The sequence below is a fragment of the Castor canadensis genome, chromosome 7 (genome assembly GCF_047511655.1).
Source record: "Castor canadensis chromosome 7, mCasCan1.hap1v2, whole genome shotgun sequence".
In the NCBI taxonomy this organism is placed as follows: domain Eukaryota; kingdom Metazoa; phylum Chordata; class Mammalia; order Rodentia; family Castoridae; genus Castor; species Castor canadensis.
The window spans coordinates 59511266-59528370 of record NC_133392.1 but is presented as its reverse complement, the minus strand read 5'-3'; the positions used below and the strand labels follow the sequence as shown (position 1 = coordinate 59528370).

At 40.7% G+C, this 17105-nt stretch overlaps 1 protein-coding gene across 9 annotated transcripts in view; it reads right to left on the bottom strand.

Annotated features, from left to right (window-relative positions):
• The window catches only part of Ccar1 (cell division cycle and apoptosis regulator 1), a 59225-nt gene extending 46976 nt beyond the window's left edge, over positions 1-12249 (bottom strand). For 2 of the 9 annotated variants that reach the window (XM_074079027.1, XM_074079028.1), the window contains exons 1-4: positions 12004-12208; positions 10842-10962; positions 3293-3465; positions 2691-2735 (exon numbers count right to left, since the gene is read on the bottom strand). In XM_074079027.1, the coding sequence (XP_073935128.1) occupies positions 2691-2735; positions 3293-3465; positions 10842-10914 (291 nt within the window). In that variant the 5' untranslated portion in view covers positions 10915-10962; positions 12004-12208. Of the gene's footprint in view, positions 1-2690; positions 2736-3292; positions 3466-10841; positions 10963-12003 lie in introns of all 9 variants that reach the window. The other 7 variants (XM_074079025.1, XM_074079026.1, XM_074079022.1 and 4 more) reach the window with 6 other exon arrangements.
• Between the last annotated feature and the right edge of the window lie 4856 nt (positions 12250-17105).

Below are 17105 nucleotides of genomic sequence, written 5' to 3'. Positions count from 1 at the left end.
AACAAACAAAAAAAAAACAAAAAAACCCCCCCACAATTCTCTAAAAGGAAGATGTCTAGTTCCACAATGTATTAAATGCCATGAAAAGAATTGAGTATCACTGATACTGTAATTGTATCAAAAAATAGCAACAAATCTGGCTAAGTATTTTGGTACCTATCTGTAATCCCAGCACTCAGGAGACTAAGGTAGGAGGATGGCAAATTTGAGATTATCTTGTGTCTGGGGAAAAAAAAAAAAAAAAAAAAAAAACCTGGCCATTTTATACATATTAAGAAATGATTCTAAATGATCAGTTTTGCCATGAACATTATACCCATGGCATGAAAGAACATACATATACTCTAACATAATGCTTTTTATGGCAATGAAGTCTTTCTTGACTAGAAAGGAAAAGAAATCTCTATGGGGGGACAGACAACTATGGAATACAAATTCAACATAAGCAAAAATAATAACCTGTAGGAAGTTCTAACGCAAAACATCAGTTTTGGCTGGAGGTTTCACTCAAGTGGTACAGCACCTATCTAGCAAGTGTGAGAACCTGAATTCAAATCACCAAAACCAAAAAAACCTCATTTTACATGAAGTCACTACATATTAAAGGCTAAATCTTACCAAAATACTACTTTTCTGTAGAAATTAGCTGAGTAGTGCCATTTTCATGTGATTCAACCTAATACATAATAGTGTACATCACAACAATACTAAAATACGTCTGAAGGTTTTTTGGTTTGGTTTTGTTTTTAGTGGGATTGTGGTTTCAACTCAGGGCTTTGCAGTTGCAGACTCGAGCCACCAGTGCCCAGGCTGTTTTGTTTTGTTGTGGTACTAAGGTTTGAGTTCAGGGCCTTAAGCTTGCTAGACAGGTGATCTACAACTTGAGCTCAGCCCCAGCAAGTCTGAAGCAGGGATAGCATGCCAAGGGCCTGGGTTCAATCCCCAGTACCACCAAAAAAAAAAGAAGTTTAAAGCAATTATTAAGTGGGGTACTACAATCTTCATGGATGATACTGAACCATGAATGTATCTAGGAACAAGAGTTTTGTTTTTGTTATTTTTGTTTTGAGACAGGGTCTCACTATGTATCTTTGAACTCATAATCCTTCTGCCTTGCCTCCAAAGTGCTTAGATTATGGCCTTGTGTTGCCATGCCTGGCTAACATGAACGTTCTTAATCCATAAATTCTAGTTCCATTGTTCATGGTGGTACACATCTGTAATCCAAGCACCTTAGAGGCTTAGGCAGAAGGATTAGGAGGCCAGCTTGGGTTACACAGCCTCATGGTGTGTGGGAATATAGCTCAGTGATAGGGCACTGGGCTAGCATTCAAGAGGCCATGGATTGGAGCACCAATGCCACAAGAAAGCAGAGAAGGGAAGGGAGAGGAGGGGAAGGGAAACAAAGCAGTAGCAGCAACCTCATGTTCCTTCATATAATCATCAGTCCCCTCCCCCTCCCCTCTCCTCCCTGAGAGGAATTAAAAGATTGAACCCAGGCCCCCTTGAGCTACATTCCCAACTCCATCCACCCCTCCCCGAGTTTTCAGATAGGGTCTCAGTATGTTAGGCAAGTCAATCTTGAGCTTGATATCTTCCTACTTCAACCTCCCAAGTTTTGGGATTACAGGCATGGGCCAGCACTCCTAGCTCTCAACACTATCTTTGGGTCCAGTTTCTGTTCCCTCTCTCTTGTATTCCCCTTTCTTCTCTTGACTACCAGATGTCCTAAATATCTATAAAGCATGGTGCTGAGCATGCTAAGCACATGACTTACCACTGAGCAACACTTCCACCCTCATTCCTTAAAACTTTCTAATGTCACTCAAAATGACTAAACACTGTCTCCTAGCTATGGATAAGCCTACAGTGTTGCTTAGGCTAGAACCTATCTATTTGAAGAGGACAAATTCGCCTTTCCTTTACAATCTTCTCTTTAAGTTTAGTTACTTCTCCCTATCTCACAGATGCAAGATCTTGAGGAAAATGATTAGAATATGAGTCTAAGGGAGACGAACCAAAGAAATTTGCTTTTAGTCTAAATCAGGACTATTCAAATTGTTCAAATGTACCTTTGGAGTTGGAATATGAACAACCAGGAGAGGCTTCTTCCCATTCTCAACAGTTCTATTTTATTATTTTCTACACTGGATTTCCTCACAAAACGTCATAGTGGGGGAGAAAAAGGAAGTTAACTAAAAACATAAAGGCTGAAAGCTACAGCCCTTGTAGGGATTAAGACTTCAAGTAGGAAAGAAAACAGCTTTTCATTTTCACATGAAGTCTACTTTGCCAGAGTAAGCTAAGAGCTTCCATGGCCTTGTTTCTTTCTTTTTCATTTTTTGGTGGAACCGTGTTTTAAACTCAGAGCCTCAGAATTGGTAGGCAGGCACTCTTATCGATTAAGCTATTGCACCAGCCCCTCAGAGCTTCCAAATAGAAGCAGAAACCCAAAGACTCAATAACAGACTGGTTCTTTCCAGAATCACCATATTTTCTAAGAAACATGTACAAGGAATGGCAACAGTTGAAAATTTGAGCTTTTAGGGCCTCTGTCCTATCTCACGCTCCTTTAGACATATTCTTTTTTCTCCTTCTCCATATCCCCTTCTCCCCATCACAAAAAACTCACGTCACACATTAAGGTACCTGATAAAAGTCAATTTTTAATATGGAAAATAAAAACTAACCTGCTGCTGCACACTATACAAGGCCTGCTGAGGTTGAGAATACTGCTGAAAGATTAAAAAAATGTATATTATTCAAAGAAAAATATGGATAATAGTTTTATTCATTTTCAAAAAAGTGACATAAGCACATAAAGATACATATATACAAGCACATACAAAATAGATCTGAGAGAAATTTCCTAGAAGAGCTTAACTTCACCTAAAATAAATAAAATGGTGAATACTTACACGCCATCAAGCAGTAATTTTTTTCCAAATTAAAGTGAAGAAGTGGGAGAGGGAAGGGGCAGGGGGACAGAAATGACCCAAACAATGAATGCACATGTGAATAAATGAATAAAAAATAAATAAAAAAAGATAAAGTGAAGAAGTGTCCAATTTAAAAACTTAATTTAATAATTTGAAATATGCAACTCTACTTTTCTGTAAGTGCTGGACATACATTGTATAATTTATTTTCTTCCACTGTAACTTTTTACATGACAAAAAAGCACTAACAAAAAGCCACAATTCTTTGTTCTTTAAAATATGGAGGCAGCAAGCCTAGCTACTCAGATTTTCTACTCCTCCACACTTCATGCTAAAACTTCTTACCAACTTACCTGTTGCAGTGCAGCCGCGGCAGCTGCAGCTTGTTGCTGCAGTGCTGCTGTTTGTGTCAACTGATAGTTTGCTGGCGTTTGTGTGGTAAGGCCTGCTGCTGCCAATGCAGTTTGCTGAGTATAAATGGTAGGAGACGCTCCAAGAAGTGATGGCTGCTGAACACCCAGTGCAGCTAAAATGAAAAGGAGGATTGGGGAGGTAATGAAGATTATTTGGATCCTTTCAACGAATTTCCCAAGAGGGCTTAATTACCAAAAACTAAAAGAATAATTTTAGTAATGCTTGTTGAACTTAACTGATTTGTATCCCTCCAGATCCCAAGGCTTTATATAAAATGTTCATGCCATGCTAAATGTAAGGAAACATTTTCTTTTTTTGGCAGTACTCGGATTTGAACTCAGGGTCTTACATTTGCTAGGAAGGTGTTCTACCACTTCAGCCACACCACCAGACCTATTTATTGTGTTGGGTATTTTCAAGATAGGGTCTCTCGAACTATTTGCCAGGATTGGCTTTGTGAACCTCCATCATCCTGAACAGCTAGGATTATAGGCGTGAGCCACCAGTGCCAGGCTAAGAAAGATTATTTTGTAAAGTTAAACAAGAGTAACACAATGAAACTTACCTAGACCAAGAGGCTAGTTAAGAAGTAACTTAAGAAAGAAAAATAGAAAACTATCTATCTTACTATCCTAAAATTTATTGCTTTGGGCTGGGAATGGAGCTCAGTGGTAGAGCACTAGCTTAGCATGTAAAGGCCCTACCTTTGATCCCCAGCACAGCAGTGTTACTGGAAGCAAGCCACCCTTAAAGCTTTCTATTGGACAAAATGTTCATGTACCTCTATTCTGCCATAGGCTTAATAATCATAAGATCTGGTAAGAAACTCAAAATTAAACAACTAGCATCATATAAAACAAAAAAGCTAGTTGGGTGGAGTAGTGAATGCCTGTAATCCCATCATTTGGGAGTCTAAAATAATGAGACCATGTGGGGTGTAGGTAGCTCAAGTCTGTAATCCTAGCTACTCAGGGAGCAGAGTTCAGGAGGATCATGGTCCAAAGCCAGCCCAGACAAACAGTTCAAGACAAACAAAATACCTAAAACAAAAGAGGGCCGGTGGAGTGGCTCAAGTAGAAGAGCGCCTGCCAGGAAGCATGAGGCCCTGAGTTCAAACCCCCGTACTACCAAAAAAAAAAAGATGCAATACAACTAGCCAACAGGTTTATGGAAAAATGTTTAACACCACCAACAATCAAGGAAATAATCATGAAATATCACACCATACCTACTACAACTACTATTATAAAAGAGATAAGCCAGGTGCTGATGGTTCACACATATAATCCTTGCCAGCCTGGGCAAATAGTTTGAGACCCTATCTTCAAAAACCCATCACAAAAAAAAGGGCTGGTGGAGTGGCTCAAGGTGTAGGCCCTGAGTTCAAAACCCAGTACTGAAAATAAATAAATAAAAGGAGACAATCTGTGGCTGCAAATTTAGCTCAGTGGTAGTGCTTTTGATGCATGTGCAAGATCATGGGTTCAATTCCCAGTAACCCTCACACACTCACAAAAAAGGATTTTTTTGTGTTGGCAAGGATGTGGCCACTGTTGATGGGAATATAAATTAGTACACCCATTATGAAAAATAGTATGGAGGTTGCTCAACAAATTAAAATTAAAACTATCACATAATCCATCAATCACACTACTGGGTATATATCCACAGGATATCAAATCAATAGTCAGCCCTTTATATCTGTGAGTTCTGCATTAGCAAATTCAACCAACCTTGGGCAAAAATATTTGAACAATATCAGGGGTGGTGGCTCACACCTGTAATCCTACAGAGGTACAGATAGCATTTACACTGTATTAAGTATTAAGTGATCTAGAGATGATTTAAAATATACAAGAATACATAAGGAAGTATCATAATTAAAGCCTTTAAATTATACATATGAGTTAATAAAAAATATGGAGGAAAACATGGGGAGGTGGCTCATGCCTGTAATCCCAGATACTCAGGAGGCAGAGATTGGAAAGATCAAATTTCAAGGCCAGCTCAGGCAAAAAGTTCAAGAGCCCATCTTAACTAATAGTGGGCACGGTGGCTTGTCATCCCAGACACAAATAGAGCAAAAATAGGAGTATCATGGTCCAGGCCAACCCAGATAAAAACACTAGAGGCTATTCAAAAAATAACTAAAGTAAAAGGGCTGGGGTGCCTGACTAGCAAGCAAGAGGTCCTCTGAGCTCAAACCCCAGAACCACCAAAAAATAAATACATAAATCCACCACACTCCCATGTCAGTCTTTTATGCCATCAAATCACCACATATGGATGCATACGAAAAAGCAACCTCAAAAAATAAAAGACTTTGAAAGACAGCTTCATTTAGATAAAAAACAATACAATGATATGGGGAATTTTCTTTTTTTTTTGGTGGTGGTAATGGGGTTTGAACTCAGGGCCTTGTGCTTACTAGATAAGCACACAATCACTTTGTCCATACTTCTCGCACTTTGTAACAAGATCTCAAGTTTATTCTAAACTGACCTAGAACTCCATATGGAGCCCAGGCTGACCTGGAACTCACAATCCTGCCTCAGCCTCCCCTGTGCCTTCCTATGTCTTATGTTTCTTTCTTTTTTTTTTTTTTTTGGTGGGCCTGAGGTTTGAACTCATGAATTTGCAAAGTACTCTACTGCTTGAGCCACACCTTCAGCCAATTTTGCTCCAGTTATTTTTAGACTAAGATGGAGTCTCACAAATCATTTGCCTGGGCTGGTCTCAAGCCTCAGTCTGCCAGATCGCCTCCCAAGTAGCTAGGATTACAGGTGTGAGGTATAGGTGCCTGACTGGGAGTTCTCTTTAAAAGGGAAGTTGAGAGGGATGGGGGGGTTAAGAGGTAAGGAAGAGTAATGGAAGGGGATGAATGGACCAATACCCACAGCAGGGATACACTGAGAAATCTATTTGAACATCAACTTAAATATTAATAATGAAAAACAGGACTGTAAAATAGGTACAATGTGTGTAGGGGGGAGTACTAGTGGGAGGAGGGGGGGTGAATGAAGTAGATTAAGGTGAGGGTATATGGTTGATGGACTTCGTATACTCATATGAAATAGAACAAAGAAACTTCTTGCAAACCTCTTTAAGTGGTGCAAGGAGAGGGTTGAGGGGAAGAGACAATGGAGTGATCTAACCAGTATAAGCACAATTGCAATTGTCACTATGATGATTTTTAATAATAAACATTTTTATTAAGAAAAAGGGAAGTTACATCGTAGGCATTATTAACACATACGTTAGGCACTTCAATTTTTATCATGACTTTTTACTAAAATACTTATGAAAAAGGCATGGTAATATGTGCCTATAATCCCAGCATTTTGGGAGGCCAAAGCAGGGTGGCGGCAAATTTGGGGCAAGCCTGTACTACAAAGGGAAAAATCTGTATCTCAAAAAAAAAAAAAAAGAAAAAGAAAAAACTAGGCACCCATGGTGCATGCATGTAATCCCAGCTACAAAGAGGTAGAGATCAAGGTTCGAAGCCAGCCCCCGTCAATAGTTCACTAGACCCTATCTCAAAAAATATCCAATTAAAAAAGGACTGGCAGAGCAGTTAGAGCTTTTCTTAACTCTAAATTTTATGATCTGGAAAACTTTGATCTGTAGCTGATGTGTATTTTAAGTCATGTTGAAAGCTTAAATATTAACTTTGGGCAATATAAAACTTAAAAAGAGGGAGTAGTAGCTGGGCACCCGTGGCTCATGCCTGTAATCCTAGCTACTCAGGAGGCACAGATTAGGGGGACTGAGGTTCAACCAGCCTGGGCAAACAGTTCTCAAGACCCTATATGGAAAAAAGCCATCACAAAAAAGGGCTGGTGGAGTGGCGTAAAGTGTAGGACCTGAGTTCAAACCGAAACATCACAAATGAAAAAAGAAAAGGAAATGGAAAACTGATTAATATCCAAGGCAATTAAGGATGGAAAAAAAAATCATAGCACTGTTTAATGATACCTTCCACTGACTGTAAGAATCAACTAATAGATTAATTGGACTATGAGTAGAGAAGACTGCAGCCAGAGGCACTAGTTATCACTTCCCAGGAAGAAGTATTGTCTCCTATGACATTATCTTTTTTTTTTTAAAGATGTGTCTTGCTTAAGGTGCTCTGGCTGATCCAAAACAACTTCTCCAGCTTCACCCTCTAGAGTACTTGCAAATGCAGGTACATGTCATGATGGCCTGGCTTAGGATATTATATCTTTTCATTTTTTTCTTAATTTTTTTGGGGGGGTGTTACTGGGGATTGAATTCAGGGCTTAGGTAGGCATATGCTCTATCACTTAAGCCTTCCCAAACATTAAGAGAGTGTAAGAACCCCATTTAACACTGTTTTAGTTAAGGATTTACATTTTCTTAATAGCAGCAATGTACAAAAAGTGTAATATGCTGAGCCAGGTATAGTGGTAAACAGCTGTGGCTTGGAAGAACCAGGAAGAAATTACTGATTGTCAGTTTGGAGTCAGCCCGGGCTACATAATAAGACCTTGTCTCAAAAACTCAAAATCAAAATGAAAGAGAACACACTGTGAGGACGGGTATGTTCTATGTATACAGTGTTTAATATAGTAGCCACTATATTGCCACTATAAAACCACATGTGGCTTTTTTATTTCCCCTAGTGGTACTGGGAATTGCTTGCCAGGCAAGTCTTCTACCACTTGAGCCATGCCCTGAGTTCCCACATGTGAGTGTTTGTTTGTTTGTTTTTCTGGCAATTACTGGGGTCTGAACTCAGGGCCTCAAACATGCTAGACAAATGTGCTACCAACTGAACCAGGCCCCCAGCTCTCCACATGTAGTTTTTGAGCCTTGTGTACTATGATTAGTGTAACTGAGGAACTAAATTTCTAATTTTGTTAATTTTCATGAATTTAAGTTTAATAGCCTCATGTCGACAATGCAGACACAGACAATCCTAACAGTTGAAATATGGGTTTTATACATATACATATACATATATCCTTTTTTTCTGGGTTTTTTTTTTCCCCCTTTCCAGCAAGGGGGTTTAAACTCAGGATCTCATACTTGCTAGGAAGACACTCTACCACTTCAGCCACTCTACCAATGATAGTTTTCTTTCAAGATAGGGTTTCTAGGACTATTTGCCTGGATTGGCTTCAAATCTCCATCCTCCTGATCTCTGCCTCCAGAGTAGCTAGGATTACAGGTGTGAGCCACTGGAGCCTGGCTCTACTCCCTTTTTTAATGTTTTATATTGCCCAACATTAATATCTAAGCTTTCTACATGACTTCAAATACATGTCATCTATACATCAAAATTTTCCAAATCATAAAACAGAGTAAACAAAGCTCTAACTGCATAAACATGAGTTGCATGCTCAACTCAGGATAATGAGACAAGGAACTGAGTGGTTATAATATGGTTAAGTTAAAGTTCACTGGTCGAAAATAAGCAGGACACTCTACCATTTGAGCTCCCATGGGATGACAGCACAAGTAAATGCTCTGAGGATGAGGAAAAACACGTATTAACAATAAGCCTTCATAGATTTTATGTGCAGGGATTAGGAATGTGGCTTAGTCAGTAGAGTGCCTACCTAGAAAGTACAAGGTCCTGGGTTTAAATCCCAGAACCACAATAAATAAATAAATAAAAAATTTACATTTGGAATCTCTACTGTCAATTACAAAAAAGAGAGACCTAAGAAGTAAAAAAAAAAAAAAAAAAAAGAGAGACCTATATTTACTACTATTGACTTTGTCTTTGACATATTTAATAAAAGTTTGGAATCTCCTTTGCTCAATCTTAAAAAACAAAGATGGGAGCCAGGTGTGGGTGCTCATGCCTATATTCCTAGTTACTTAGGAGGCTGAGATCAGGAGGATTAAGGTTCAAGGCCAGTGCAGACAAACAATTTCAGAGACCTCCCATCTCCAAAATAACCAGAGCAAAAATGGGCTGAAGGTGTGGCTCAAGTAGTAGAGGGCCCACTTTTCAAGTGCCTGCTTTGCAAGTTCAAACCACTGTCATACAAAAAAAAAAAAAAGACGTCTGCAACCTTCATTTAAGTAATTAAAATCCAAGCCAGGCACCAGTGGATCATGGCTATAATCCTAGCTACTCAGGAGGAAGAGATCAGGATGATCCTGGTTTGAAGCCAGGTGGGGGCAAATAGTTCTCATGACCCTATCTCAAAAAAACCCATCACAAAAAAAGACTGTCAGAGTGACTCAAGGTGTAGGCCCTGAGTAAAAAAACCCAGTACTGCAGGGGAAAAAAAAGTAATTAAAACAAAATCCCTAAGGTGTCTAAGTTATCTAGGTGTCACCTAGATAACTGTTTATTTCTCTCAAGTTTTAGAACACTCAGATCACAGCAATGTCTCAACAAGTAACCTCAAATTACAAAACAGGTATTTTAAGTAAAACACAGCAAAGAACTAGCACAAGATATGGATCAAAACAAAAATAGAAGGGAATAGTGGTGCACGCCTTTGATTAAAGCACTCAGGAGGGTAAGGCAGGAGGATCAAGAGTTCAAAGGAGACCCTGTCTCCAAAACAAACAACATGGCTGAAGATGTCGCTCAACTGGTAATGGGCCTGCCTAGCAAGTGTGAAGCCTAGAGTTCAAACCCCAGTACCACAAAAGAAAAAAAACACCAAAACAACACACTCAAATCAACAAAATAAGCAGCAAGTTTTCTGAGTACTGAAAACCACATTCCTAGAATACTTAGGACACTCATTTCAAAACCCTAAACTAATAGTTTATTATATGTACGTAAAAAATGCATCCAGGCATGATGTAACACGCCTATAATCCAAGCACTGGATATCCAAGTTGAGGCAAGAGGATTGCAAGTTCAAGGTGAGCAAGCACAACACAGCCAAGACCCTGCCTCAAAAATATAAAAATAAGATAAACAAGCCGGGTGCTGGTGGTTTACTCATATAATCCTAGCTGATCAAGAGGATCGAAGTCTCCAAAAGAAACATCACAGAAATAGGGCTGGTGGAGCCATGAGTTCAAACCCCAGTACTGCAAAAAAAAAAAAAAAAAAAAAGGTACTGGTGCTTGGGATCAAACCCCACCTCTTGCAGGGCAAGTTCTATTAAAAGCCTTAGTCTTTGATTCAACATTTCTATTTTAGGAATTCATGGATAATGGAAATGATATATGAAAATATTTAGTTATAATGACATTCACCAAAGCATATGCTTTGTTTTTGTTTGTTTTTTAAATACTGGGGCTTGAACACAGGGCCTCATGCTTCCTAGGCAGGTGCTTTATGGAGTCACTTGAGCCACTCCGCCAGCCCTGTTTCAGTTTTTTGAGACACGGTTTTGCCTTACACCCTAGCCTGGCCTCTGCCTCACAATCCTCCTGCCTCTGCATCATTTGCAAATATTTTACCATAGTAGACATACGCTAAATCAACACAGTTAGGATAGGGTCCCCCCCTTACCACACATTTACATCGCACGTGTTCAGGAGCCTGACCTGGCTGAGATACCGCAGTGGCTGTAAACTGAGTAGCCCATGGCGGATTCTTCTGTCCTCCAAATTGAGCCATGATGCAAGGGGAAAAAAACCTTCACTGTTTCTCTTCTATAGCAGCGATCTATTAAGAAAGGATCCATGTTTCAAAGATTAGCCAAACCACAAGTATCACAAAAGGGTATTTGAAAGAAATAGTTAATGTATCAAGGACATCTTCTAAGAAGAAATAACAATTACAAGTAAGGAAGGTTGCAGGTGAACATTTGAAATACAGCAAGAACATTTTACATCTACTAAATCACCACAAGTCCCCTATTTTAAAAGATCACATTAGGGGTAGATTTACAAGAAAGGCACTTCCTTCTGTGACTACAAATCGTCACATTCAAACAGAAGTCCGTCTGCTGTGATTTATCCGATGGTTAACAAACTCACAATATTATATTCACGGGAAATACAGCCTGGCGTTTGTTTGTGGGCAATAAGCTGGAGAGAGACGACCAGAGCAGTGGTGAAACCAATTACAGAAACTGAGACAAGACCCGAATCAAGGCACTTTGATACTATTTTAATAACGAACATCCCTGCTTTCTCGTAGGGAAGTAACTGGGGTTTCCATCAAGGGGAGAGGCAGTTGGGGTAACGCACGCCCCTTGAAGAACCACTGCGCAGACCCCTCCCCCAAAGTCAAGCCTGAAAAGGCAAGGACCGCCGCCCGCGCATCTCGGGCGCTGCGACTCGGACGTGCGAGTCTGCCATCCATCTTCCTCCCGGCCGGCTTCTCGCCGGCCGAAGTCCGCGGAAGGCGGAGCCCACCGCCCCAGTACACCGGCTGACGCGCCGACGGGAATGTGGGGGGAGTCACTTATAGCTCTGGTCCTCTTAATCCCCGGGCGGGACCGAGAAAACCTCCATCCCATTCCCGAACCCCACACCCCCGCGAGCCCCCCGACGCCCGGGGCCCGGAAGCCTTAACACCGTATCGGCCCAGTGCCAGGAATGGCAGATGGGCCCACGAGACCGAAAAAAGGGGCGCTGGGGGCATCGGGCGGGCCGACAGCGAAGAGCGCGGCGGTGGGGGAGGGGTGGGCCGCGCGGGGCCTGCTCCGACCCGCACAAAAGGGACCGCGTCCCTCCCGCCTCGGTCCCAAGAGAGCCCCACCGTGGCCGGCCTGCAGCTGCCGTGTCACCACAGCAGGCACTCCCAGCCCTTCCGCGGATCCGCTAAGATGTTAAGGACCCTGGCTCAGCAGCCCACCGCTCCAACCAAACGCTGACCAGACCTTCACCTAAGTCGGGTCCCGGTTAACACCGAAGCCATTTCAAACACGTCAGGCTCGTGCGCATGCGCCAACTTCCCCCTTTTCCTTCACGCCGCTCCTCCTACCCATCTTCAGGAGGAGCGACGCGTACGGCTTGACGTTCTGCGTGCGCGCTCCCCTGGGCGCCCCTTTCACTACGCAACTCGAACTGGAGCGCGCCTGAGAAGGGTTACCTTGGCTTCACTTAACAATGAGCATCTGTGGCTCTGCGCTACTGCTGAGGGAAAAGCTGTCCTTACAGAGGGAAGAAAACGAACGGCGGTCACGTGATCCGACTAGAGCAGCCGCCATTTTGTTTCTTCTTCTTTTTTTTTTTAATCTAGCACAATTAGCTGGAAGAACTTTGTCCTGTAATAGCTTCACTGCTTTTTAAAATTGATGGGTAATTTATTTACCATACAATTCACTATTTGCAATTCTTTTTTTTTTTTTGCAGTACTGGGGCTAGAACTCAGGGCCTACACCTGGAGCCACTCTTACCAGCCCTATTTTTGTGATGGGGTTTTTGGAGATAGGGTCTCTCAAAGTATTTGCCCCTGGCTGGCTTTGAACCAGGATCATCCTGATCTCTTCCTCCTGAGTAGCTAGGATTACAGGTGTGAACTATGGGAGATGGGTTATATTTTGTTTTTGAGACAAGGTCTCACTAACTTTGGCCAGGCTGGTATGGAACTTTAGACCCTCCTTCCTCTGCTTCCCAAGTAGCTAGGCTTAAAGGTATTCTCTCCTATGCCCAGCGATTTAATTGATTTTATTGAAGTTATCTTTTTCCTTTTCTTGCTTGTGCCAAATCCAAGGTCATGAATATTCATTTATCTCTATGCTTTAAAGAATTTTTTTCATTTTGTTCTTATATTTTAAGTCATTGATCCTTTCTTCCTTTCTTTCCATTCTGTCTTTTTTTTTTTTTTTTCATATGTGCATACAAGGCTCGGGTCATTTCTCCCCCCTGCCCCCACCCCTTTTTTTTTTTTTAATGTGATGCTGGTGATCAAACCCAGAGCCTCCACATGCTAGGCACGTGGTCTGCCACTGAACTGCATTCCCAGCCAGATCCATTTCAATTTATTTTTTGTATATGGTATGAGTTAAGAGTCCAGTTTATTTTATTGCATGTAAATAACAAGTCCCACCACCAATTGTTGAAAAGTCTATTCTTTCTGAAATTAAATATTCTTGGCACCATTGTTCAAAATCAATTGTATATGTATGGGTTTATTTCTGCAATGCTTTTCCATTTACTCAGGTGCTCTAATTTCTTTCAGCAATGTTTTACAGATTTCAGTGTAAAATTCTTTCACACTGTTGGTTGAGTTTACTCCCCAAGTATTTTATTTTTTGTTTTATTCATTTTTTATTAGCATCCACTAATAATACAAGGGAGTTTCATTGTAATAATTCCATAGATGCATGCAGTGTACTTTGTACAAGTTCACTCCCTCTACTATATTCTCTTAACCCCTCCTTCCTATCTATCTATTTATTTATTTTTAGTGAAAGTGATAGTAAACTTTATTAGGAAAAGAATACGCTGAAAGTGGGTCATCTCAGACAAGGAGGTTGAGTATGACCTTTTATTTTGAGATGGTATCTTGCTATGTTGCCCAGGCTGGTCTTGAACCCTGTGCTCAAGAAATCCTCTTTCCTAGCCAGGCACTGGTGGCTCACACCTGTAATCCTAGTTACTCAGGAGGCTGAGATCAGGAGGATCAAGGTTTGAAGCCACCTGGAACAAACAATTCATGAGACCCTATCTTGAAAACATCAAGGGCTGGTTCAGTGACTCAAGTGATAAGAATGCCTGCCTAGCAAGCATGAGCCCTGTAGCTCAAACCCCAGTAACCTTCCCCCACATACATACACACACACACACACACACACACACACACACACACACATACACACAAAAAAAAAGTCCTCCTTCCTAAGCTTCCTAAGTAACTGGGACGCCAGGCATGAATCACCACCACGACTGACATTTTTTATGCTATAGTAAATAGAACTATTTTTTTAATTTCATTTTTGCTTTTGTTTTTTTGGTTTGGTCATACTGGGATCTGAACTCAAGGCCTCATGCTTCCTAGGCAGGTGTTTTGCTACCTGAGGCCACTCCACCAGCCCTTAGTTTCATTTGTGTTGTGTGTGTGTGTTCATGTTTATGTGTGCATGTGTGTGTGTGTGTGTGTGTGTTGGTTTTTTTTTTTTTTTGCACTGGGGTTTTGGGTTGATTTTTTTTGAGGTACTGGGGCTTGAACTCAGAGCCTTCACTTTGAGCCATTCCACCAGTCCTATTTTTGTGAAGGGTTTTTTGAGATAAGGTCTCAAGGAACTATTTGCCTGGGCTGGTTTTGAACCTCAATCCTTCTGATCTCTGCCTCCTGAGTAGCTAGGATTACAGGTGTGTGCCCCTGCAACCCAGCTGCACTGCGGTTTTGAATTCAGGGTCTCATGCTTGCTAGACAAGTGTTCTAACCTCTTGAGACACTCAGCAGCCCTTAATTTCATTTTTGGATTGTTTGTTTCTTGTAGGAATAATTGATATGTGAGTGGTGATCTTAGATCTTGTAACTTTCTTGCAAATTAGTTTATTAGCTTTCATAGGTTTTTGGACTCTTCAGGATTTTCTTTATGTAAGATAATGCTATTAGGGCTGGAAATGTGGCTCAAGTATTAGTGTACTTATCTAGCAAGTGCCAGGCTGTGAATTGAGATAATCCTAGTTCTAAGTCCTTTTTATATTGGAAAGAAAGAACAAGGCATTCACAGATAACATGATGTGTTGTTGCTTTGGTAGTACTGAGGTTTTGAACTCAGGACTTCATGCTTGCTAAGCAGATACTCTATCACTTGAGACACACCACCAGCACTTTTTTGCTTTGGTTTATTTTTCAGTAGGGTCTTGCTTTTGCCTCAGCCAGTCTCAGACCAAATTTCTCCTACCTCTACCTCCTGAGCACCTAGGATTACAGATATGATCAACAATACCCAGCTTATTTGTTGAGGTGGGGTCTGGCTAATTTTTTGCCTGGACTGGCCTTGAGCAGTGATCCTCCCAATTTCTGCTTCCTGAGTAGCTGAGACTACAAGAGTGAGCTGCTGGCCTAAGAATGCATTTTATTTATTTATTTTATTATTATTTTTTTAGCTAGAAGTTCATATAACGTTGAATAGGGGTGGTAAGATACGACATCTTTTATCATTTTCCTGATCTTAAGGAGAAAGTTTCTGTCCTCTACCATTAAGTAGGATATTACCTTTGAGTTTCTCATTGTTAATCTTTTTTCAGGTTGGTTGATTATTGAATGCTTTCATCATGAAAGTGTTTGGATGTTGTCAAAAAATATTTTTCCTCCATAATTTGAGATGATAATGTGAATTTTTCTTCCTATACTCTATTAATACAGTACAGTACACTGTACATTCAGGGCAAGTGTCCTACTAGTTGATGTATGCCCCATATTTGTGGGATTTTGTGTATTGATCCATGCTTGCATTTCTGGGATGGATGAATCCCATTAGATTCTGGTTCATAGTCCTTTCAATATGCATCTGGATTAGTAATTTTTTTTTCTTTCTTTCTTTCTTTTGGCAGTACTGGGGTTTGAACTTAGGACCCAATGCTTGCTAAGCAGGTGCTCTGCCACTTGAGCCACTCCACCATCACACTTTTTATGTTGTTTATTTTCAAGAGAAGGTCTCTCCAACTATTTGCCTGGGCTGGCTTTGAACCTTGATCCTCCTGATCTCAGCCTCCTTCGTAGCTAGGATTAGAGGGCCACCAGTGCCCCAACTGTATTTCCTTTTAAATAATGTATCATAGAAATTGTTTCACATCCAAATACAACATGCTTCCATATCCTTTTTTTTTTTTTACAAGCTAGGTGATATTCTTTTGTATGAAATGATCATATTATATTTAGGGTACGGCAAATTTATGGGTATTTAGGCTTTATTTTTTGTTTTGTTTTGGGCAGCAATGGGGTTTGAACTCAGGACCTTACTCTGGCTACACAGGCACTTTATCACTCCAGCCACTCTGACAGCCCTTTTTTCTGGTGGGTTTTTTTGAGATAGGATCCCTCGAACTATTTCCCTTGTGCTGGCTTTGAACCGTGATCCTTCTGGTCTCTGCCTCCTGAGTAGCTAGGATTACAGGTGTGAGCCACTGGCACCTGGCTAAGAATCTCTTAAAATGATATTACACTCACGGTGTGGCTCAAGCAGTAGCATACCTGCCTGTAACCGCAAACCACCATCTTCCTCCTCTCATCCTTCCAAGTAGATAGGATTGCAGTTGTGAGCCAACAGTGCCCAGTTAAACCCTATCTTCTTGAAAAGAGAAAAAGTGTATTTAATTACCTTATTTTGGGTGTTGTGGTTAACATGTGCCCTTAAATCACAGGAAGTGGTATTTATTTAAAACCTGAAGAATGAGGTCAGGCTAAGAGGAAGGAGGAAGTCATGGTGACCTTACCAAGTACATTTTCTAAGTTAGAAGTGTCTCTCTATGTGATGTAATTTCAAATAAATTGTAGGCTAAAATATGATGTGACATTGTATAATGCCAGAGATTAGACCATATTTATTTATTTATTTATTTATTTATTTATTTTTGAAGCTCTAACACTAATACGGACTATATTGAAGATAAGGTTATTTTTTTAATTTTCAGTTTTTTTTGGGGGGGGTAGTACTGGTGTTTGAATTCATGGCCTTGTGCTTGCAAGGTAGACACTGTACCAGTTGAGTCAAGACCCAGCTCTACTAGGTTGTATCTAGATACTGATGGGAAGGATCCAGTATTGAGGGAAACCCTGAATTTAAGTCAGAGGGAGAACACATAGCTGAAGAAGTCCTTGAGCAGTCAGATGAGACAGAAACCACAGTGCACATGGAGGAATTAGCCTTTGGTTGATGGGAGAATATTGTCTTCAATGTAATA